Genomic DNA, 23,448 nt, shown 5'->3' with positions numbered 1-23,448 from the left:
GCGGGGCCTCACCCTGGCCCCGGTCCTCCAGCAGGCTGAGCAGGTAGCTGCTGGTCTGCTGCAGCAGGACGTTGTTGTCTCCTTCGTAGGTGCAGCTGGGGTCGTTGTCGTTCCTGAGGTCGCCCAGGCGGTTCACTGCAACGAAGCCACGTGCTTCCTCACGTCCTGGGCTCGTGAGGCAGGGCTCCCGCCGCCCCCACCCCGGGAACCCGAGCGTCCCAGCGGGCCCGACAGAGACGCAGCACTGGGAGGCCGCCCAGGCCCAGCTCCTCCCGGCTGAGTCCTCCCCACCTGGCCACTCCGTCTTTCAGGAGCCACGCTTGCCGCGCACTCGGGGCCCTGACGCCCACGGCGCGGCGCTCGAGAAAGGCCTGGCGTTGCCGGCTCCCCTGCTGACCTCGGGCCTCTCGGGGGTCGCTGACAGACACGGGGCCCCTGGGAGAGCCGCCCACCCAGGGGGGAACCATCTTTTTAGTCCAGAGATGTCAGGTATCTGAAGACAAACCTCCGCCTTGTTTCGCTGTCTCTCCCGCCAGTTACAGGACTTCATCCCCCTGCCGGTTTTATAAGGTATGCTTTCTAGACCCTCCCGTCTGGGTCTCCACCCTCTGATCGAGAATGTTCTCCACACCAGGCCAGGCCTGGAGGGAAAAGCAGGGGGACTCCCAGGCTCACGCGCTGCTGGGAACAGAGCCAGAGAGGGTGTGAGAGCTTCTGCCGGGCTTGTGGTCACCTGTGCCACTCTGATAATTTTCCCCCGACTCGGTGCCCGGTGCCATAGTGACACCTCCCTCAGAAAGAGCCGGGCGAGGCCACAGAGAAACAACTTGTAATTGACATTGAACCCAGACAGGGCCCGTGACATCCACCCCGCTGAGCTAGGTCGTGCAGGTTCCGGCCTGGCGTTTGTGCTCAGGACGCCTCACGCAGGTATTTCTCCTTGTCTGCACTGCTACACGTTCAACTTCGTTAGCCTACTAACGGCCCCAAACGGCCAGCTGTTAACAACGGTTCCAGAAGGCTTAACAACAGACGGAGAGCACAGGACACTGCACAGACAAGTCAGGTGAGGGACGCAGGCCCAGCCACGGTCACCGGTTTGTCAGCAGGTAGCGGGGAGGCAGAGGGAGCCGAGGGACGGCTGCGGGCCGCTCGCATGACAAGGAACAGGACAGAGCCTCGCTGAGAGCACATGATTATCCACGAACCGTCACTGAGATGCTCAAACCTGGCAGAGCCTGTGACACTTCTAGGGATACCCGCTGAAACGAGGCTGCTGTGGTTCTGTTGCTGGGAGGCGTGCGTGGCCTTCTGGGGGCACCTAGATTTTACCTGTCAGTTATCGCAGAGTTGGGGGCGCCCGGGTGGCTCAGTTGGTTAAGCATCCGACTTTGGCTCGGGTCATGATCTTGCAGTTCATGGGCTTGAGCCCTACATCGGGCTCTGTGCTGACAGCTCAGAGCCTGGGGCTGCTTCGGATTCTGTGCCTCCCTCTCTGCCCCTCCCTGCTCCTCCTCTGCCTCTCTCTCTCCCTCAAAAAAATGGGTAAACATTAAACAATTTTTTTTTTAATTACTGCAGAGTGACACACAGGACGTGCGCCCACGATAATGGCACCCGTGCGAATACTAAAAGTTCCAACAGTGACAACAGGTAAAAGCCCACAGCCATGTGCCATAGGCCAACGCCGTTCTGACCACTTTACCCATGGTAACTCACGTCAGCATCGCACGCGCCTGTGTCGCGGTACTACTGTCAGCCCGGTTTATAGACCAGGAGACTGAAGCCCGGCGAGGTTAGCCAGCTGGCACGGCCACAGCTCGCGAGGGGCAGAGCAGGAGCTGGGCACAGGCTGCGGGCCGCCGGCTCTCTTTGCTGCACGCCAGCTGCCCAAATGACAGCCGACGCCAAGAAAAACTCTCTTTTTCTAAGTGTGTGAATTTTTTCACCAGAACAAAACTCAGGGCTATTTTAATGCCGTCATTCACCAGAAAGTTACGAGACCGTGAAGGGGTCGTGTACTTTCCGCTCTGGTTGCTGGCTCCTTCACCTCGTCTCTCCCCAGTTCGTTATCTCTAGATGGACACGTGGGATCATCAGAGAGCGGAGGGGTCGGTCTAGGGCAGGGGGGTGGCAAGCCTGCTCTGGGAAAGGCCAGACGGTGAAGATTTCAGGCTCGACACAGATTCTCATCTCTGTTCATCGTGCGAACGCGGCAACAGAAAATCCACGGACGAACGGGCATGGCCACATTCCAATAAAACTTTATTTGCAAAAACTGGTGGTGGCTGACTTTGGGCCCCTGGCTGTAGTCTGCGGACCCCTCGAGTCAAAAGTAGGGCCTGCGGACAGGAAACCATCACACGCTTCTCCAAAACCTACCCGCCAGATAGCCGTGTCCTCCGCACGCCTCCCGGCACTCCTGAATTCCCCGCTGCACCATCCACGAGGCCAGGGGCTTGGCGGCCGACACCAAGGCGTGGATCTCACGTCCAAGCTCTACCTTAGGAGGGGAAAGCCAACACGAAGAGATGAAAAGAGGCTCTGACACCAGAGGTCAGAGGTCAGGTCACCCCTAGCGTCAAGGGCTCATGTCCCCTGTAGCCTAATCCAAGACGCCCAGCAACTGCAGGAGAAAGGGGGGAAAACAATTTTAGCTTGAATGGGGGGGATTCGCCTCAGAGTGGAGACGCCGTGGTACAGAGAGCTTCACGGCGACCGACAGACCAGAGCCCTGTGTGGCGACTGACCGCAGGGGGCCTAAGGACAATCACAGACACAAAGCACACAAGCGACGAGTCCGTGAAGCAAGAAGCAACTCGCTCTCCATGAAGCTCGTGAACCCGAAATGGAGCGGTACGCTGTGTGAGGAAAAAAAAGCAAGACCCAAATGCGAGGTGGGGAGAGGGTGCTCCCCTCTAAGGATAGAGCCAGGCTGGGGGCCCGGGGCCCAGGAGACCACGCAGGTGATGGCGGTTCACAGTCGTCTCTGTGAGGGTGTCCCGGGCCAGCGTCTCAGGGCAAATCTCCTTTGCTTCCCCCTAACATTTAACAGAAACAAGAGGGACGAACACACCCCCTGCTAGATAAGATGGTCCGTTTTTCCAGTGTTTTCAGCTTGAGCCCAGGGCCACTCCCAGGCCCTGCTGGGCTCCGGCTGAGCCACTGGGTTTCAGAAAGAACAAAGCATGACTGCTGTTTATAACGTCATGAACAGGACAGCGAGTCCAACGTTGGCTGGCAGGAGCCTCCGTGACTCATGCTGGGGGCAGGGGGGGCGGCGGGGGGGACATGTTCCGTCCCAGCACCCCGGGGCCTGTGCTCGGCCCCGCAGCGCGCCCTGCCGGCGGCCCCCACCCCACCCACCGCCTGCTGGCTCCGGGATGTTTACGCCGCTGAGGATTCTGAAACATGTTAATCTAATACAGGCTTTTTAGGGTGTTGATGTAACGCCCATCTGCAGGACTTCTAACCTGTTTTCAAACCCATTTCTCGTGATTCACGTTTTTACTCGTGCCCAGGAGGCAACACGGGGGACTACAGAAAGCCCAGCGTAAACGGTTTACACAGAATTCAGCCAAGGATGACCTTACGTAGCACCTGAGCTCCGTGGACGCTCAAATCTGACATAAATCCTTGACTGTCCATTCAAATCCGGCCTGAGAGATCTGGGCCTTTTCAGGATTGTTTACGAAAGGCTCAGAACCATGAAATCTATGGCGGGGCCAGCGATGTGGGTTTTGAAAAATCATCATGTTTTCGAGAACATTAGGCCAGCTGAGCTCACGGACGGGAATTAGGAGTCACGGGAGCACACCCATGAGGAGCGGGAATGCGGACGCACACCCAAGGGGGCCGTATCACAGCGCCAATCCTGAGAGTCCTGAGTTGGGGCGGGCGGTACATGGCCAAGGACACGGTCACGTTCGCCCCATAAGGCTGCCGTGGACGGATAGATGCTGTTTGGGAAGACGGGCTGGATCTGTGCCCTTCAACCTCAGTGACAGCTAACAATGTTCAAAGGCACGGAGACATGAGAATCACCTCTCACCTGCCTGGGGCTTCGGTCCGTCCCCATGCAGCCTTGCTGAAACTCCACCATGTTCAGGAAGAGCCACTTGGAAAAGTGGTCTAAGGCAAACACTGTCGCCAGATAGGGAAGCAAGCGCCATTGCTAAAATCAATGAGACACTCACGTTAACACAGCACAGCCCTCCCAGGGAGCCCACCCCCCACTCGCAGACAACACCCTCCTCCTCCCCTCCCGAACCCACCACCCCGGCAGACGTCCCCTGGCAGAGAACCAGCTCCTCCTCAGAGAACCCACCTCCCCTCACAGAGAACCCACCCCCCACAGAGAACCCAGCCCAGTCTCGCTCAAAAGCGTTCTGTGCACAACGCTCACCGGTCTCACCAAAGGGATCCCTGGGACGGTGAATATCAGCCGACCCGGGACCGGGGACGGCCGCCAGCTGTGCTGGCGCCTGGCCAGACAGGTGATCGCTTGTGCTGTGTTCCCACCAGGGATCAAGTGATCACCCCGCAGCCACATGGGGAGCGAGGCCCACAGGGAGCCAGGAGTCCCGCCCACGCAGGGAGCGGGTGTCTGCACACTCAGCACCGCATGGACAGAACGGGGTGGAGGAGAAAGCAGGAAAGGACCCCGCCAACTGTCACCACCACCGCCTATCACGTACTGAGCGCAGAGCGCCACACATCCTGCCCGCTGCTCCCCGTGGACTAACATATCTAATCCTCAGTCTCCCCACAAAGAGGTGTTATTGGTTGTGGCCCATGAGAAAACCAGACCACAGACAGGTGCCACAAGGGGCCCTGCCCGAGGCCACACAGCCAGCAGGATGGAGCTGGATCAGGGGCCCGAGCGCAGGGGCCCGAGTGGGCTCTCTGACCGCCAGGCTGCCCGTGATGACCAGTCAGGCGCGCCAACCTCACAAAGGCCCCGGACGCGCAGGCGAAGGAACGGTGTGTGCCACAGTCGTGACCGAACCGCTGGCTTCTCCTCATTTACTGGTCATTACAGCAGGCGCGCGGCCTGGCGGGAGGTGTTCAAAGAACCCGAGATCCCCTCAGGCTCCCTTCAGGCTCTCAGTCAAACACACCTGTGCCTACACAGCGCTTGGCCCGAGAGGGGGCCAGACTTGCTGCTGAACTTGGACGGGAGCCGCCTATTAGACCCTTGATGCCCCCACCTGTGACTGGGAACCGCAACTCCACCCGACCCGGTGAAGGCTAAGTGTGTGAGGAGGCGTGAAGGCTAAGCGTGTGAGGAGGTGCGGAGGCCAGGCGCGTGAGGAGGCGTGGAGGCCAGGCGCGTGAGGAGGCGTGGAGGCCAGGGGTGTGAAGAGGCGTGGAGGCCAGGCGTGGGAGGAGGGGCTGGGACCCCACAAGCACTGCGAGTGTTCCCCAGGGTAAAGCTGGTCTGGTCTCCCTTTGCCAGAAGCTAAGCGGCCATCGGTATGCGGCCAAGGTTCCCCCTCTGCTGTCCGGGCCGCCTCTTCTCCGAGGGCCGGCAGGACCAGTGTCCCTCCTGTTCCTCTCAATGACGTCACAACAAGCGGCCCAAGCCCCGGGTGTGCGGCGGATCATCCCCATGGGGTCTCTGCTGAGGGAGGCGGTGAAGAGGTCAGAGAGCGCGGGCCCAGGACAAGTCCAGCCACCGCCAGAGCCGCAGGGCTTGCGCGATAAACCAGCGAGAGACTCACGCTCTTGCCGGGGGCCTAACTGGCTCCTGTGCACACTCCCCCAGCTGAAAACGCACGTTCGAGAAGCCGCCTGCCCGGCTGGCGCGCCCGAATGGGAGGGAGAGGCAGGGGCACTGCCACGGCCATACCTGTAGCTGATACTCGAGCACCGGAATCTCAGCCTCACCCGGGGGCCCAAACTGACACCGTGTGGCTGAGAAACGAAGGGCTATGGAAACGGCCAGCTTTAAGTTCACGATGGACATGGCCACGATGGTGGCCCGGCCCAACGACAGGTTGCTCAGGGACTCTCCGAAGCGCTGCCTGGTGTCCTACAGGGAAAGGACACGCGCTGAGGGTGAGCACAATACCCGGCTTCCCCAGGGGTCCCCCACCATGCACCCCCGGGCCGGGACCGCCAGGAGGGCTGGGCTGCAGAGGCGTGGGTGTTGTGAGGCCCCCAGCGGGGACACTCGGCTGCAGGTGGAGGGAACGGTGCCCCACAGGGTGCCATTCCCAGCCACCCGGAGTCCCCGAGGCTTAGCCACGCCGGGCACGAAGTGGGGACCCCGGGCTGAGGTGCTGCCACTTGGTGCCAGCGTCCCGTTCCCATGACCCCTGGCCCCCCACATTCCTCTCTCCCCATGGAAGACGACCTCCCTGCTGGTCATCGGTCGTGTTCTTTCACTGTGGCCTCGTGTGCATCCGTGTCATTCTGCCACAGGTCTTGGGGCCCCGGGCAGGAGGGTCCACAGTGGCGACGCTGGGGGCACCTCCCGCCACCAGTGTTCAGTCCTCCGGGCACCCCGGCCTCCCTCACCCCTTGCCGCCTCTCCTGGCTTCATTTCTTCCATTCTGACTTTTCTTCCGCAGCGATACCCACCGTGGAATTGGCGCGGCCCTGCGGTGGGCCTGCGCGTGTGGAGGGCATTCCCGATGCCCCAGACACGAAGGGCGGTTTGTGGGGTTACCCCGCCGCCTCCTCCTCACACACTGCGTGCAGCTGCGAGAAGCGGGAGGCTCAGGGAGCTTCGCTCCGTTGGAGTCAGAGCCGCACACTCTTTCTGGAAGATCCTGGGCACTCCTCCGGGAGACGCCCTAAAGCCTCCACCGCATGTGTCTGCGTGCGCTCCCGCGGGGCGTCCCTGCCACCACGTGGGCCCTCAGTGGGGTCGTCTTCCCTTCCTCAGACACTCCCCACGCTTGCTGCTCCCACGCCGCCCCCTCTCGCTCTGCTTCAGCCCCTCCTGCGTCCTCTGAGGACCCCTTCCACGGGCTTCCAGGCCTCTGACCCATGCTGGCTCCGTCTGTCCATCATGTGCCTTCCATTCCCTCACTGTCCTGTCACCGACTAATGAATAGTCGAGGTCACTCTTTCTGATTTTAAGACACTCTGGTTTCACGCTGTTGACTTCCATCCCGTCTCCGGCGCCCCTGCCACACTCGCTTCCTGTCCTGCCATCCTGACTCTAGTCACGTGGTGCGTGTCGTTGGACACAGTCCTCTGCCAAGGGGCACACGTGGGTTCAGGACCTGGGAGGCGGCTGGCTGCTCCAACGTGGCCCCTGGCCATCGTGTGCTACTGCTCAGAGGACGTCGGGATGCGGTGTGCCCCGGACGCCAGAGAACACTACCACCCCCGTCGGGGACGGCCACCACACGGCCTACACCCTTAAACCTTTTGGGAGAAACAGCACCAGCAGGGGGCAGCCTCCCTAACCCACCCTGGGAGGCTGGGGGTGGGGGCGTCTGTCATCACGCCCAGGACCTCGGGGTGCAGGGGCCCAAGTGCCACCCTCCTTGTCGGTGGCACTGGAACGTGACCCAAGGGTTCAGCCCGGGCCAGCCCGGCTGGGGCGGGCGTCCGTGCAAGCCCAGCGAGCATCCTGTGCAGCCAAGGGCTTTCCACCCTCAAGCCTCCCCGCCTGGAGACACCTGTACCTTGATGCGGGTGACGTAGGTACCCTCAGGGGTGACGTTTCCAGTCCGGTTCAGGAGGGCCTGGCGAGGAATCCTTACCTTGTGGAACATGGCAAATCTGTGTGGAGACACGGCAGGACTTGTGGCTACACAGGGCTCTGGCCCAGGTGCTGGTCTCCTCTCCCTCCGGAAACCCAGCCGAATAAGAGCAAAGAGAAGCCAAACGGGTGCCAATCCCCCAAAGAAAACGGAAACAGTAGAAGATAGCAGAGGTAAGAAATTCCAACAGAGTGTTCTAGCTTAAAAGGTCAAATAAGGGCGCCTAGGGGGCTCAGTCGGTTAAGCATCAGACGTCGGCTCAGGTCGTGATCTCGTGGTTCACTGTTTGAGCCCCGCGTCGGGCTCTGTGCTGACAGCTCAGAGCCTGGAGCCTGCTTCGGATTCTGTGTCTCCCCCTCTCTCTCTGCCCCCTCACTGCTCTCATTGTTTCTGTCTCAAAAGTAAATAAACATGAAAAGAAAATTTAAAAAAAAAGGTTAAATCAAAAAACGTGGTGTGCGTGAGGTGGGGCTCTGTGTGGAAACACACGGCCATGTATTGGGAATCACGAGCCAGGTTCCTGACCCCACTGGGAAGAAGCTGGTTAGTCAACAAAAAAGGAGAGAACGGATTTTTTTAAGGTTCTCACCCTTCAATCTCATACCAGAATCCACAATACGATGTGAAAAATCAACAGACTGAGGTTTTGAAAACTCATGTCAAACAAAAGAACAGCGTCGCCGAATCAGTGATCCCCAGGCAAACAAATCCATTTCTTCTGAAGAGCTCAGAAGAGCCGACTCACTCACATGTCATCACACACACTTAGGGGTCAGAACTTGAAGCTACTTTTCACGGCCGTCAGATAGGGAGAGCCTGATCCACGACAGTCCAATGGACACAGTCAGGCAAAGGACGGGATGTTCTGCAAACTGAGCAAAACCCCAAAACCATCTTAGAAATATCAAGAGTCCTTGGGGCGCCTGGGTGGCTTAGTCGGTTAAGCGTCCGACTTTCGCTTAGGTCATGATCTCGCGGTTCGTGGGTTCGAGCCCCGCGTCGGGCTCTGTGCTGACTGCCAGCTCAGAGCCTGGAGCCTGTTTCAGAGTCTGTGTCTCCCTCTCTCTCTGACCCTGCCCTGCTCACGCTGTCTCTCTGTCTCTCCTAGAAATAAATAAAAATATTAAAAAAAAAAAAAGAAATATCAAGAGTTCTCACGGCGACTCCTCCAGTGACCAAGAGCACTGTCGGCACCATCCAGAATGTTCTCCGGCTCACCCATGGGAGCCCGCAGTGTAAAGCACGGCATCGCCAAGGCGGACACGGGGAGCCCCCTGTGCGCTCATGCCAGCTCCTGCTGGAGTCACGGTCGCTCCCGAGAGGGGACCAAGCACCCGCCCACAGCCAGGCACCAGCTCTGCCCAAGCAGGTCCTGGCCGCTCCTCCCTCGTCCATCCTCCTCTGGAGCACCCCCCTCCGGCCCGGTTCACCCTGACGACCACCGCGGGGCTCCGTGCAGGGCCAGCTCTGCAGCCCTGGGGCACAGACCTTTCCAAACGGACCGGAACGGGGGCGCCCTGCACAAGTCCCTTCAAGCCCCAGCCCCACAGAAAGATGGTTGCCTGCTGCGGCCTTTGGACAGGCCAGGCCAGGCTCTCCCGCGGCCCCTGCGCAGGCGGCCCTCAGGGCCCACCACCTCCTCCAGAGGCCCGTCGGGACTCCCCTCTCACCCCTGCAGTGGGCACCGGCGGTCTCCCCACGCCCCACCCCGCTCTGAGGTGACTGCCCACCATCCACGTCCTCACTCAGCCACCTACTTCTCCGGGCCACTTTCCATGGGTCCGAATCACCCTCTCACGGTGGGGCCGTCGGGCCTGGCACCGGGCGGATGCCTACAGAGAGCCACGCGGTGGGCCGCCCCCTGCGTCCCGGCCGGCCTCGCGGGAGAGAGGTGGCGCACCTGCCAGGGCCCCGGGGAAGAGCAGAGGCGGGGGCTGCGCGCAGGGCGGGCCCCCTCCCAAATTCCTTAGGAGGCACCGAGGGCGGGGGCAGGTGAGGGACGCTCGGCTGGCCGCTGGGCCCCTGGCGCATCCAAGCTCCGTGGGCCACCATCCTGCGCACGAAACCAGGGCCACTGCAGCCGGGCTCTGCGGCAGGTCTGGCCAGGAGCCTGGGAGCCCAGGAGGCCCCATCGGGAGCGGCCGCTGCGTCTGGGCCTTGGTGGGTGGCTCCGACTGGCCTCGGGGGAGGCCGCGGGGGGCCCGAGGAGGCCCCCCCGGGCCATGAGTGCAGACACCCACGTTTTAAGAGCAGACTGGGCGCCAGCACCCTAGAGGGCCCCGGCTTCTGCCTGGAAGCCGAGGAAAGCTTTTTCACGCACAGCTGTAAACTGCCAGTGCCCCTCTGAGCAATGGAAACCCTTCCCCCTCGGGCCGCCCGGAGCTGGAGTGAGTGGGAACACATGTCTACTTGTGAAAGGATTTGCTGGCCTTTAAGTGAGAGCACATCTCACACATTCTCGTCGGAGCACGTACAGGCCACGAAAGCTGTTCCAGAAACAGACGGCGGCCAGGCTGCGGGTGGGAGGGTGACGGTGGTGAGTCACAGGGTATATGTGACACACGGTGTCCATGAGATGGTGTGTGCCTGTGACACAGTATTGTGACAGGGTGTGTGGGGCACAGGGTGTGTGACACGGGGTGCCCATGAGTGTGTGCATGTGATACAGGCTGTGTGTGACACGGGGAGGTGTGACACAGCTCTCAAGTGACAGGTGAGGTGTGCGTTCCCACCGTGTTCCCCTGGCCCCGCAGGCATCTAGGAGGGTGGGGTCAGCACTAAGGTCCCGGTGAGCTCACATGGTGGAACTGGCAGGGACCAGAGTCCCGACGAGGAGCCTCCGGCGGCGACCCTGCAGGGGACACAGTGGCCATCGAGGCCACGGCGCACACGCACCCGTTGTCAACGCCATTCAGCCCGAGCTTCTCGCCAATGTCGCCAACCATCACACCCGGCATGGGGAGCAGGGTCCTGGGGTCCCGGATCTGTACACGACACAGAGGACAGCCAACGGCAAGTGTTAGGGCCACACAAGAATCACAACGAATCCGTCACAAAACCCCAGGGACTGAGCCGTGGGCCCCCTTCGTGGATCTGCTGGGGGTGAGCAGCGTCCTTCAAAACCACGACCTCATCTGTGGTCTTCACAACTGTCATTAAGAGAAGGACATGGAAATGAGGGCGCCCCCCAATACCCAGCTGGGCCCAAATCCAACGACAGGTGTCCTACAAGAGACAGAGGAGCAGACGACGTGGGCAGAGGAGGGCGCAGCCACCAGGGGCTGGACGAGGCAGGAACAGGAGCCTGGGGGCGGGGGAGGGGAGGGCAGGGGGCTGCAACACGATCTCAGACTCCTTGCCTCCAGGACCATAAATGCCTGTCGTTCTAGGGCCCCGGTTTGTGCGGTTGGGTCCCGGCAGTGCCTGGCGAGCAGCTGAGGGGTCCCTGCAGCCCGGAGACCATCAGGAACGTCCACGTCACATACAGGTCAGCCCCAGGGCTGGGGCCGGGCTGCAGTGACATGATGGGGCAGGACGTACGTACGGGGGAGAACCTGCCTGCCATTAGCTGTGGCCATCTGGCAAACACGCTTACCCAAACACAGGTGCGGCTGGCCGACGGCTCCCCACTGTGTGAGCTCCCTCCTAGGGACCCGGAGCTTCCCCCGCAAATCCATGCTAGGGACCCAGAGTTTCTCCCCCACCGACTNGTGCTAGAGACCTGGAGCTTCCTCCCCCGGCTCCATCCTAGGGACCCGGAGCTTCCCCCCCCCGACTCTGTGCTAGGGACCCAGAATTTCCCCCCAACACTGACTCCGTGCTTGGGACCCAGAGTTTCTCCCTGCCCCGACTACGTGCTAGGGACCCGGAGCTTCCCTCCTCCATCAACTCCGTGCTAGAGACCCAGAGCTTCCCCTCTCCGACTCCATGCTAGGGACCCAGAGCTTCCCCCCTCACGACTATGGGCTAGGGACCCGGAGCCTGACCCCCACCAACTCTGTGCTAGGGACCCAGAGTTTCTCCCTGCCCCGACTCCGTGCTAGGGACCCAGAGCTTCCCCCCTGACTCCGTGCTAGGGACCCAGAGCTACCCCCTCTGACTCCGTGCTAGAGACCCAGGGTTCCCCCCACCGACTCCGTGCTAGGGATCCGGAGCGTCCCCCGCACCCAACTCCGTGCTAGGTACCCGGAGCTTCCCCACCCCGACTCCGTGCTAGGTACCCGGAGCTTTCCCCCCAAATCTGTGCTAGGGACCTGGAGCTTCCCCCCCACCGACTCCGTGCTAGGGGCCCAGAGCTTCCCCCCCATATCTGTGCTAGGGACCCAGTGGGCTCTGTGCTAGGGACCCACGACCCCAGGGCTCTGTACTGACAGCGCGGAGCCTCCTTGGGATTCTCTCTCTCTGCCCCTCTCCTGCGTGTGCACACTTGCCTTCTCTGTCTGTCAAAATAAATACACTTAAAACAAAAAGAAAGAAATGGACTGAAAGAGACCAAACGCACCATACCAATGGACGGCTACCCGACCGCGTGACGGGGACTCTGACCCGCCGCCTGCAGCAAGCGGCACAGGAGTCCGTGCAAGAAGCCCGTGACCGTCGGTCAGGGCCGGACGGGTGGCTGACAGTGTCCCCACTTTCCGTCCTGCCGCCAGCCCGGGACCGGCCTGAGAAAGCCAAGCCCACTCCCCTGAGCAGACTCAGTTACTGCCCCAACCGCCCACGGGACAGCGGCCCAGCTGGCCCCGCCAGCCAGCTCCCAGCAGCCAGCCTGTGGCTGTCCCGCGGGGGAGGTCCTGGCGTACTTCCACGGGGCAAAGGACTGGAACAGACGTCGCTCCAAAGAAAATACACACGCGGCCCTCTGGCACAGGAAAAGGCGTTCGGTATTATGGTCATTAAGAAAATGGAAATCAGTGGGCACCTGGGGGCTCGGTCAGCTGAATGTCTGACCCCTGATTTAAGCTCAGGCCACGACTCATGGGATCGAGCCCCCTGTCTGGCTCCGCGCCGAGGATTCTCTCTCTCCCTCTGCCCCTCTCCCCTGTGCACTCGGGGGGGGAAAAAAAAGGAAATGCACATTAAAAGCACAACGAATGCTAACCCGTGCCCACCAGCGTGCGTATTCAAGACAGAAAGGAAAATGCGTGGGTGAGGATAGGAGACAGTCGGAACCCTCACACGCTCCCGATGGGCATGTAACTTGGCAGAACCATGGGAAGCTGGACGGCAGTTCCTCAAACCCGGAGCGGCCCAGGACCCAGCAGGTCCACTCCGGGGTGTGGGCCCCCAGGCACTGAGAACACGCGTGGACAGACACAAGCCCACGAACGTTCACAGCAGACTTTCATGACAGACAGGAGGTGAAAACATCCGGAACTTCCATTAACAAGCGGGTCCGTCCACACGACAGCTCATTCTGCCTTAAAAAGCAAAGAAGTTCTGACACATCTTAGAACACTGGTGGCCTCAAGGACACAGGCTGAGACACAAAAGCTCACGCTGGGGGCTCCTTGCTTGTGGGGTGTGCAGCCCAGGTGAGTGCGCCGAGGCAGACGGCAGGTGAGCAGCTGCGGNCACGCTCTAGGACTAGGGATGGGGGTGGACGCCCCACACCAGGGACGTGCCAAACACCCCCAACCTGTTCACTTGGTGTTACGTGAATTTCACCTCAACTAGGACAAAAAGAAACGGCTGACTTTCTTCTCTCCCGAGAGCCCCTCACTGGGAAGGTCTTAACAAGAATGTCAGCAGGGTCAGGGGTACAGGGAGTGGGGCCGCAGTCGGGATTTGGGGCGCCAGCACAGAGAGGCCCTGGGTGGGCTTCCGCAAGCTCCAGGTTCGGGGACACCGCAGCGGCCCCAGGCGGTCGGGAGATGGGCCTCACCAGGGAGGCAAGCAGCCCGGGCCCGGCCGTCGTCCCAGGCGCCCCCTTGGCAGTAGCTTCCTGTGTGTGACCCGGGAGCAGGGGACATTGAGGCCCCCGAGTCAGACTTGACGTCAGACCTGGAGGCCACCTCACACGTGCTGGGTCAGAACCTCAGGAAGGGGGGCCGGGAAGCAAGCAAGGCCACGAGCCCTGCAGTCGGGGCCTGGGTAACCCCCTCGGGGGGAGGGCAGCCGTCCCGTGCGTTACAGGGTGCCCACCTCGTCCTTGCAGTGGGCTCACGGGAAGCCAGCAGCACTCCCCACCCCCCCGCTGGGATGCAGAGCCGCCACCACCTCACTGCCGAGGGCGACCCCGCCCACCGAGAGCCCCTCACCTGCACCACGAAGGCGTGTGGGCCGTGGCAGTGCCCTCCGGGCGTGTACAGCTGGGCAAACACCACGGCGTGGGTGGCCGTCTTGCCCATGTTGCCCACCCAGAACTTGGCGGCCTCGAAGTCCGGGGAATGGAGGACGAATTCCTGCACGAGGGAGAGAAACGAGAAGGGTTCGAGTTGTGGTCCAAGTTCTAATTAGCAAGTGAAACACGTGCAGAACTCAACGTTCTCTGCTCACAGCCCCCGAGGAAGGGCAGAACGGAGTGAAGGCTNGAGCTGTCAACAGAGAGCATCCCTGGGGGTCGGGACCTCACGGAGACACGCAGGTGGGAAATGGGGACTCCGGTGTCAGATGACGAAGCATACGCACACTTCCCCGGGGAGTGGCCACCGCGACACCGGCCTTCTGGGTGAGCCTTCCCTGCCGCGGCCTTCACGTGGACCCCCCCCCGTGTGCTCCTCCCTGACCCCTCCCTGGGCTCTAACAAATGAAGCGCTGTGTCTCTTCCCCCCCTCCACCCCCCAGCCCACGAGCTTCATGAGGAGCACGAGGCAGACCCTCAAAAGGTCAGGGTGAATGAACCCGGGGGCCACCAGAGGGGCTGGGAGGCTCGCTGGCTGCTCGGCGAGGCAGGAGACGAGCGGAGGAGGAACGGGGGGGCAGGGCTGGGGGCCAGGGAGCCCATGAGCCACTCCAGGGCTGGGGGTGCTCGGCAGCTGGACGAAGCCAGAGTGTGACGGCAGCCACCTCCCGTGTAACCGCAGGCCACCACCGCAGGCAGACGCCAGGGGGTGCCCCTCTCCCCACAGGCAGGGTCCCCCTTGTGCTGCCCACCAGTGTGCACGGGGTCGTGGATTCCCAGTGCCCCACATGACTGCCTCGCAGATGCTGACGCCCCACTAAATAAATGTGGGGGGGGACCGCAGTCCCAGCCTGTCACACCTGCACGGGGCACACTGCCCCCCTCCCCGTCTCCACAGACCCCTGGCACACCAACTGCTCCCTGCTGCCATCTGTCCAGGTCTCCCCTCTGGCACAAGGGATCCCCCAGAGCAGAGATTCGTCCGTCCCTTTCCCTGCTAGGTGCCCCATCCCTGAAAGTGGTGCCTGACCAGCGGCCACAGGGCTTCAGGCTCCCAGGGGGCTCAGTCGGTTAAGCGTCCAACTTTGGCTCAGGTCACGATATCACAGTTCATGGGTTCGAACCCCACGTCGGGCTCTGTGCTGACAGCTCAGAACCTGGAGCTGCTTCAGATTCTGTGTCTCCCTCTCTCTCTGCCCCTCCCCCCACTCATGCTCTGTCCCCCTTTCTCTCTCTCTCAGAAATAAAAAAACATTTAAAAATTAAAAAAATAAAAAGGTATCTGTTGGCTGAAAAGCCAATAAAAAACCCCAGAGGGCTGTTGCCAGTCAGCCCTCTGTCCACCTTTCTCTGGTGTGCGGGACCACAGCCCCCCCCCCGCCCCGCCGGGGGCTCCCCTCGGGTTCACGCCTCTCTGCACTGCCGGCACGCAGCCCCTCGGCCCACAGCGCCTGCTGCCCACATCGTTGAATGAATGAATGAACGGAGCACGAATACAGAAGCACAGGGCCTTACTTCCCGGGACACAGACTCTTGCAAACCACACTTCCAACGGGGGGCGGAAGAGCTCCTGAAATGCAGGTAGGGAAAGAGCAGCAGAGGCCGTGTCCTCAGAGGAGCAGACAAGGCTGACCCAGCGATGGGAGGGGGGCCATGGGGCGGGAGTGCCCACCACAGAGGCCACGGACCCCTGCGCCCATGCTCTCCCTGCCCCCGCTTCCCTCCGCAGCACCGGCCACCCGGTGAACCACGAGCCTATCTGGGGCCGCAGCCCGAGAACGGCACCCGCGCACAGCTGGGCTCGCAGAGATGCTGGAGCGTGCGGGCGGTGGGCGGCAGCGCCAACACCCCATGGGTCCGCGCACGGGCCACGGGACGCAGAGGGCGGCGGGGCCGGAGGGGACAGCCGCGGGGGCAGGAGTGAGCAAGGCAGGCCCGGCCACAGACGGGGACACAGCAGCCAGCAAGGCACCAGGGCGGGTGGGAAGCGTCTCCACGCTGTTTGCCTTGTAAACGAACTGGGCCGTGCAAACCCCGCAGGCGGGCCGCCCGGTGAACAAAAAAAGAAACCCTCTCCCCACCCCCCCAGGCCTCCACCTTCCGGGGCGACAAGCCTCACCGTGCGCATCAGAAGCACACGTGTACGCGGACGGGCTTCCCAGCATAGGGACGCCGCGGGGACGGGGCCATGGCACCTACCTCAGTGGCCGGGTCGTAGTGAGCGGTCGTTCGGATGCCCTTGATGTTGCTCCCGTGACTCACTTCAGTCACAGCAAAACATCCAAATATCTAACGCAGAAGCACAGAACGGCGTCAGGCAAGACAGGCTCCAGCAGGGCCCGCGGCAGCGCCCTTCCTCGGGGGCCGGAACCGCAGGCCCAAGCACTGAATCCCCGCTGCCCCAGCCCACCAGGGTCTCGGGGACACTGCGTCCCCCAGCCCGTGAGGACGGCAGGTTAGCGGAGGCGGCGGCCTCGCCAGAGCGGTGCAGAGCCAGGCACGGCCCCCCGGGACCCCTCCTGCACGCAGCCCTTGGCAGACATCCGGGGACCGCAGGCTCACGACCCGCCAGGACTCTGAACTCACCTCCATGTTGAAGATCTTGGGAAGGTATTCTAAATGTCTTTCGGAACCAGAGTTGTAAATCGCGAACCCAAAAATCTGAAAATATTAAGTCCTTGGATAAGCAGGTTAACGAGTCCTGGGGTCTTGGGGCCTCGGGAGCGACGTGCCCTTTGACACCCGTGGTGGGGAAGTGGAGGGAGGGGGAGTTCGCATCCAGTGAGCTCGGCAGAAGCTCTGCACACTTGGGATGCCTGCGTGGGGTCCCGAGGGGCCAGGCAGGGGAGGGAACGAGGGTGCCACCGGCCACACATCCCCCCACCTCTGCCCGTGAGCCGGCAGCGGGAGCACTAAGTTTTTTTGGCATAAAGCAAAAAAGTCCCCCAACGCTCCCCCTCTTCTGGGGCTTTCACATGCACGGTACTCTCGTCGAGGACTCACGTGTGCAAATTTGCTCACACAGCTGAAAAAGCTGGACTTTCCCCTCAAATGTCACAAGATCTGCCTACACGTTCTAATCTTTGTTTTTGTTTCCTGTATTATTTATTATTTTTTAAAGTTTACTTTTCAGAGACAGAGAGAGCACAAGCAGGGGAGGGGCAGATAGAGATGGAGGGAGACAGAGAATCCGAAACAAGCTCCAGGCTCCGAGCTGTCGGCACAGAGCCCGACGTGGGGCTCGAACCCACGAACTGTGAGATCCTGACCTGAGCCGAAGCCGGACGCTTCACTGAGCCCCCCAGGTGCCCCTCCTATGTTATTTTTCAGCAACCTCTTAAAAGAGGAACGCCTGGCTGGCTCGGTCAGTCCAGCACACGGCTCTTCGTCTCACCATCGTGAGTTCAAGCCCCAAGAAGGTCTCTTAAAAGAAATGCTTCCCAAACACACATGCGAAGCCCAACGGGCGAGCAAACCCCTGCACCCGTGGGCGGTGTCTGCGTCTCAGCGCTCTGCCTCCTTCACGGGGACGAGGACCTCCTTTCCTGCACCTCTTCCTCCCGCCCGGCTCGGGCACGCTGGCCTCCGCCCTCACGTGACACAGGAAGGGCACGGTCCCCTCGGGCTCAGCGCTGCCCACTCACCAGCAAGTGCAGCAAGACCTTCATGGCCAGCGACCAGTCGTACATGCCCAGGCAGGTGATCAGCGTCAGGGTGGACAGAGGGCTCTGCACCATGTCCTCCACGCGGACCAGGCTGCGCTCCAGGATCCACTTGCAGCGTCGGAAGTTCAGCTCTCGGTACTTCTCCAGGGAGAGACGGCCCCCGCGGGGGAGGGCGAACAGGGGGTCGTTCTCCAGAGCCGAGAAGATGGTCTTCTGGAAATGCAGGACGGGGACTGGGCCACCTGGAGGCAGAGGACGGACGCCCCCTGCGCCGTGGCTCCAGCTCCTCTCGAGGCTGCTGGTGCCGCGGGACACGGCCCGGCCCGGAAACCCGGGGCCAGAGGCAGGCCCTCCAGTCGCAGGCAGGGGACCAAGGCCTCAGAGGCTTCACCCACTTGTACCCCTGCCAGGGCTGGAATGGCTCGCCCAGGGGCTCGCGGGACACAGGCCAGACTGGGGACTAGCTGGGGTCTTTAGGGGTCTCCGGGGACCCCGTGGCCCACCCATGCCCGCGGGCCAGGCACCCGGCGTGCCGCCCGGAGCCTCACCTTCAGGCGCAGCGTGTCCTCTCCCTCCAGGAACAGCGCCAGCTCCTTCCAGCAGAAGGAGGCTCGGGCGCGGTAGGCCTGCAGGGGCCCCCGGGGCAGGTCCGGGAACAGGGCGTCAGCACTGCCTTCCAACGGGGGCGCCATCGCCGCGTATCAGCCTGCAGGAGACAGACACCGAGTCGCTTCTGCCCACCCACCTGCCCACAGCAGTCGTGCGACAGGCCGGGGACACGCAGCCGGACTCGGAAGGGCCCGCAAGACAGAGTCACCGCACGAGAGCTCACAGCCACCTTCCCCAGAGAGACGGTCAGGAGGCGGCCGACGGCAAGGGGCCGACTCGCCCTCGCAGGACGACCAGACCCATCCCCGAGGGCCCCCATGGTCCACAGAGCCTCCCTCTGGAGTCCGACCAGCACTGGCCGGTCCACTCAGGCCGCACAGGCAGCCCTCCCGCACGCGGGACCTCTGCCAGGGAGCCTCTGAACAGGCTCTGGTGCCCTGGCCTCTCCTGACAAACATGTGTCTGGCTTCCCACGTGTCAGGCGGGGGCCCTGTGGCCCAGCCCCCTTGACCGATCACAGGGGACTACTCCTTTCTCACAGTGCCCTGATCGGCCGGGGTGGACGGGAGGCACCTGCCAGCACCAATCCGGAGGGACGACAAGAGAGCCCTGGGCACGGACCCGCGCTGAGCGCTGTGAGCCTCCGGGACGCCTGCACATGTCAGCTGACCGCCATCCCGGACGCTGGACTCTGAGGACAGTTGCTCAAGTTTGCTGATAAGCAGTGGAACCTGACCTCTTGATGAAAGAACCCGGTGCTTCCACGTGGGAGGTGAAAGCTGGGACGGGGCCTTCCAAGCACCCGCCTGGGGGGCAGGGACCGTCTTTTCCAGAACCCTCCCCCAAGGTGCGAGCCTGTGCTCCCGTCCCTGCTGAGGGATGGACAGCCTGGAGCTCCTGGGGCTGCAGAGAGGCAGCTCCTGAGCCCAAGCCCCCCAACCCCAACAGGTACCACCTGACAACAGAGAAGAATCAGCACAAACTCAACCAGATGCAAGCAGATGGAAGAACGTGATGATGGCGTGAACATCGCTGGAACAGAAAAGAGGAGAACAGAGAAAACCAACAGAATGCCAGTTCTCTAGAAAGACTGACGAAACTGACAAACTTGTAGCTAGATTGAGCCGATCAAAAAGAGAGAACACACGCGGAGCCTGGGGGGGCTCAGTCAGTTAGGCGTCCGACTTCGGCTCAGGTCATGATATCACGGTTCATCGGTTCGAGCCCAGCATCAGGCTCTGTGCTAACAGCACAGAGCCTGGAGCTGCTTCAGATTCTGTATCTCCCTCTCTCTCTGACCCTCCCCTGTTCACGCTATCTCTGTCTCTCTCTCAAAAATAAAACATTAAAAAAAAGAGAGAGAGAACACACAAATTACTACAATGAGGAATCAAAGAGGGGGCATTACCACTGAGCCTAAGAAACAACGATTCTGCGGCGCCTGGGGGCCCAGTCGGTGAAGCGTCCGACTTCAGTTCAGGTCATGATCTCATGGTTCATGGGTTCCAGCCCCGTGTCAGGCTCTGTGCTGACAGCTCAGAGCCTGGAGCTGCTTCAGATTCTGTGTCGCCCTTTCTCTCTGCCCCTCTGCCACTCATGCTCTATCTCTCTGTCTCTCAAATAGAAATGTTTAAATAAAAATTAAAAAACTGCCCACAAAGAAAAGCCACAGGGCTTCGATTGTGAATTCTAACAAACATTTAAAGAAAAATTCCAATTGTCCACAAAGTCTTCCAAAACACAGGAGCAGGGTGTCCCTTAAAGCCAGCAGGACCTCAAATGCAAAACCAAAGACACCTTGAGAAAGGAAAACCAGACCTGCATCCCTGGCGAACACAGATGCAAAAATCCTTGGTAAGTTTGGGCAGATGGGATCTAGCAACACACAGGAAAGACTACACATGGTGACGAGGGACACGTGCCCCCGGACGTTAAGGCCAGGCCAACACCTGGAAGTCACTTGGCGTTCGACGCCACGCCAGGAGAATAAAGGAGAGACACACGCGATTGTGTCCACGTGTGCAGGGAAAGCATTGGACCAAATCCCGCATGCTTTGTGAGATTCTCCACAAAGTGGGAACAGGAGGGAACTCCCCACCCCACCTGGTGAGGGACATCTACAAAATGCCCAGGGCTCTTCTCACGCTTCAGTAAGAAGGACTGATCGCCTTTCTCTGACCATCAGGACCGAGACAAAGATGTCCGCTCCGCCTCCCCTGATCAACCCAGTGCTGGACGTTCAAGCCACTGCAGTTACGCGAGAAAATGAAAGCAAAAGCCTCATCAGAAACCTACCTCTTATCTGCAGATGATACGAATTCGTATACAGAACATCCTAAGGAAACCACTAAAAAACCATCAGAACAAATTAGTTAAGTCACTTGACAGGCTACAAAATTAACTGTATTTCCATACTGTAACGATAAACAACTCAAAACGAAATTGCGACAAAATTCAATTTACAACAGCATCAAAGATAATACATTCAACAAAAAAAGTGTAAGACTCTCCCTCTAAAAGCCACAAAGCATTTTTGAAAGAAACCTGAGACCTGAAAAAAACGGAAAGGAACCCCTCGCTCAGGAATCAGAGGGCTCGATAAGGTTACGAAGCCGACACTTCCCAAGTGATCTGCAAAGCCCCTGGGGCCCCAGACAAAATCCCAGCGGGCTTTCCTCTGCAGGAAGTAAAAAGCCGATCCTAAAATCCATATGGAAATGTAAGGAACCCAGAGGAGACCAAACCTCCTGGAAAAGGAACAAAGCTGGAGAATCCATTAGGCCTGACTTCAGGACTTAGCGCAAAGTGACAGTGATGAAAACATCACGGTGTCGGCATAAAGACACACGCGTGTAGGACGGAACAGAACTGAGAGTCTGGCATACGCCTACGTGAGAGAGACCTACGTAACCCCGATAAGGAGGGTCGACTGCTTTGGGACAAGCGCGCCGAGACGATATCCTGGGGAAGGAACAGTCTTTTCTCAAATGGTGCCAGCACCCCAATGTCCACGTGCAAAGGAATGGGGGCCAATTCTTTAGACGCGCACACACACACACACACACTCACACCACTTAACTCGGAAGGGACACAGACTTAGATGTAAAATTTAACACTAAAACCTCTAAGAGGAAAACGTAAATCTTTACAATCTCAGGTTAGCCAAAGCCTTCTTGCACAAGCTATAAAAGTAGCCAAATTAAACTTCATCGAAGAAAAAAGGGGGAGGGGCTCTTGGGTGGTTCTGTCCATTAAGCGTCCGACTTTGGCTCAGGTCATGATCTCTCAGTCCGTGAGTTCAAGCCCCGCGTCGGGCTCTGTGCTGACAGCCTGGAGCCTGGAGCTGCTTCAGATTCTGTGTCTACCTCTCACTCTGCCCCTCCCCTGCTCACACTCTGTCTCTCTCCTTCAAAAATAAACTTAAAAAAAAATTTCTGTAAGTGAAAAGACAAACCAGAGAATGGAGATTTGCAAATCTGGTGTTGATAAGGGACTTGTACCCAGACTGTATGGAGAATCTTAGTAATGAAGCCAAATAACCCGATTTAAAGGCCTCAAGTAGTTTCCCCAAAGATACCACAATGGCCAACGAGCACATGGAAAGTCACCCCACATCACCGGCCGTCGGGGAAGTGCAAATTGAAACCACAGTAAGATAGCACTTCACGGGGCGCCTGGGTGGTTTAGTCCGTTAAGCGTCCGACTTTCGCTTAGGTCATGCTCTCGCGGTTCGTGGGTTCGAGCCCCGCGTCGGGCTCTGTGCTGACAGCCAGCTCAGAGCCTGGAGCCTGCTTCGGACTCTGTGTCTCCCTCTCACTCTGCCCCTCCCCTGCTCACGCTGTCTCTCTCTCTCTCCTAGAAATAAAACATTAAAAAAATAATAATAAAAAAAAGTAGCCAAGGGGCGCCTGGGTGGTTTAGTCCGTTAAGCGTCCGACTTTCGCTTAGGTCATGATCTCGCGGTTCGTGGGTTCGAGCCCCGCGTCGGGCTCTGTGCTGACAGCTCAGAGCCTGGAGCCTGTTTCAGTCTGTGTCTCCCTCTCTCTCTGACCCTCCCCTGCTCACGCTGTCTCTCTCTCTCTCCTAGAAATAAATAAAACATATATATATATCTTTAAAAAAAAAAGTAGCCAAATTAAACTTCATCAAAGAAAAAAAGGGGGAGGGGCACTTGGGTGGCTCAGTCGGTTAAACGTCCGACTTTGGCTCCAGTCATGATCTCTCAGTCCGGGAGTTCAAGCCCCGCGTCGGGCTCTGTGCTGACAGCTCAGAGCCTGGAGCCTGCTTCGGACTCTGTGTCTCCCTCTCTCTCTGCCCCTCCCCTGCTCACGCTCTGTTCTCTCTGTCTCTCAAAGGAATAAATGTTTTAAAAAATTTTTTTAATAAGAAAGAAAGGCACATGGGGCACCTGGGGAGCTCAGTGAGTGTCTGACTTCAGCTCAGGTCATGATCTCACAGTGAAGAGCCTAAGTAACATCATTTTGAGATTAAGGCCTCCATTACGAGCAACCTCAGGCTGCACGNGACCCAGAGCCGCCACCAAGATCCCCAGGTCCCACGGCACCGGTGGTTACCAATAGCACAACCACAATGCCTGGGGTGAGATGCCAAAATTAGCGCTATGAGTTGGGTGGACTTGGCCTGTCACCTCACCTCTGTGTCAGGGTGACCCCACGGTAAGGCGATTCCGCTGTCTACTGTCTAGGCTGCTGCAATTCATGGGGTCACCGGCGCGGCCCCCAGCAGGGAATCACTGCAAGAGCAACAGCGGTCCACATTCAAGTTCCTCTCAGGGGCAGAAGAGAAGATCTGCTCTGGTCATTCTCCCTGTAGGTGACACCTGTGTGGTGACCTCGGGGGCAAATGTCTGAACTCCTCAGACCGTCTGGCACGTTTAGTGGCCAGGTCCCCGGCGCTTGCAGTCTCGCCCCCAGCACCCCCACGTTGGGAATGGGTTGTGCCCTTGGGCCTTTGCACCTGCCGCCCCCCGTCCCCCCGCCCCAGCTCAGGCCAGGCACTTGGTCACGTGGCCTCCGCGCCCCTCGGCCCCGCGGAATCCGACCTTGGACCTCGCTCGCTCTTAGGGGCAGCTGGGCCCCCGCGCCGTCCA

The 23,448-nt window shown here is 60.0% G+C and overlaps 2 protein-coding genes across 2 annotated transcripts in view; one reads left to right on the top strand and one right to left on the bottom strand.

The window, feature by feature from the left end:
• The window catches only part of ACOX3 (acyl-CoA oxidase 3, pristanoyl), a 30,091-nt gene extending 11,656 nt beyond the window's left edge, over nt 1–18,435 (bottom strand). The window contains exons 1-11 of the mRNA XM_077750581.1: nt 18,278–18,435; nt 17,709–17,942; nt 16,651–16,725; nt 16,264–16,353; nt 13,982–14,125; nt 10,617–10,705; nt 7,644–7,740; nt 5,852–6,034; nt 4,052–4,174; nt 2,383–2,503; nt 13–135 (exon numbers count right to left, since the gene is read on the bottom strand). Of these exons, the coding sequence (XP_077606707.1) occupies nt 13–135; nt 2,383–2,503; nt 4,052–4,174; nt 5,852–6,034; nt 7,644–7,740; nt 10,617–10,705; nt 13,982–14,125; nt 16,264–16,353; nt 16,651–16,725; nt 17,709–17,942; nt 18,278–18,421 (1,423 nt within the window). The 5' untranslated portion in view covers nt 18,422–18,435. The remainder of the gene's footprint in view (nt 1–12; nt 136–2,382; nt 2,504–4,051; nt 4,175–5,851; nt 6,035–7,643; nt 7,741–10,616; nt 10,706–13,981; nt 14,126–16,263; nt 16,354–16,650; nt 16,726–17,708; nt 17,943–18,277) is intronic.
• A 3,484-nt stretch (nt 18,436–21,919) lies between these two features.
• The window catches only part of TRMT44 (tRNA methyltransferase 44 homolog), a 37,170-nt gene continuing 35,641 nt past the window's right edge, over nt 21,920–23,448 (top strand). The window contains exons 1-2 of the mRNA XM_077750373.1: nt 21,920–21,988; nt 23,044–23,167. Coding sequence (XP_077606499.1) covers nt 21,920–21,988; nt 23,044–23,167 — 193 coding nt within the window. The remainder of the gene's footprint in view (nt 21,989–23,043; nt 23,168–23,448) is intronic.

This window comes from Crocuta crocuta, unplaced genomic scaffold, assembly GCF_008692635.1.
Source record: "Crocuta crocuta isolate KB4526 unplaced genomic scaffold, BGI_CrCroc_1.0 scaffold179, whole genome shotgun sequence".
NCBI classification, from domain to species: Eukaryota; Metazoa; Chordata; class Mammalia; order Carnivora; family Hyaenidae; genus Crocuta; species Crocuta crocuta.
Note: the sequence above shows the minus strand (reverse complement) of the source record. Positions and strands in the feature narration are given on the sequence as shown.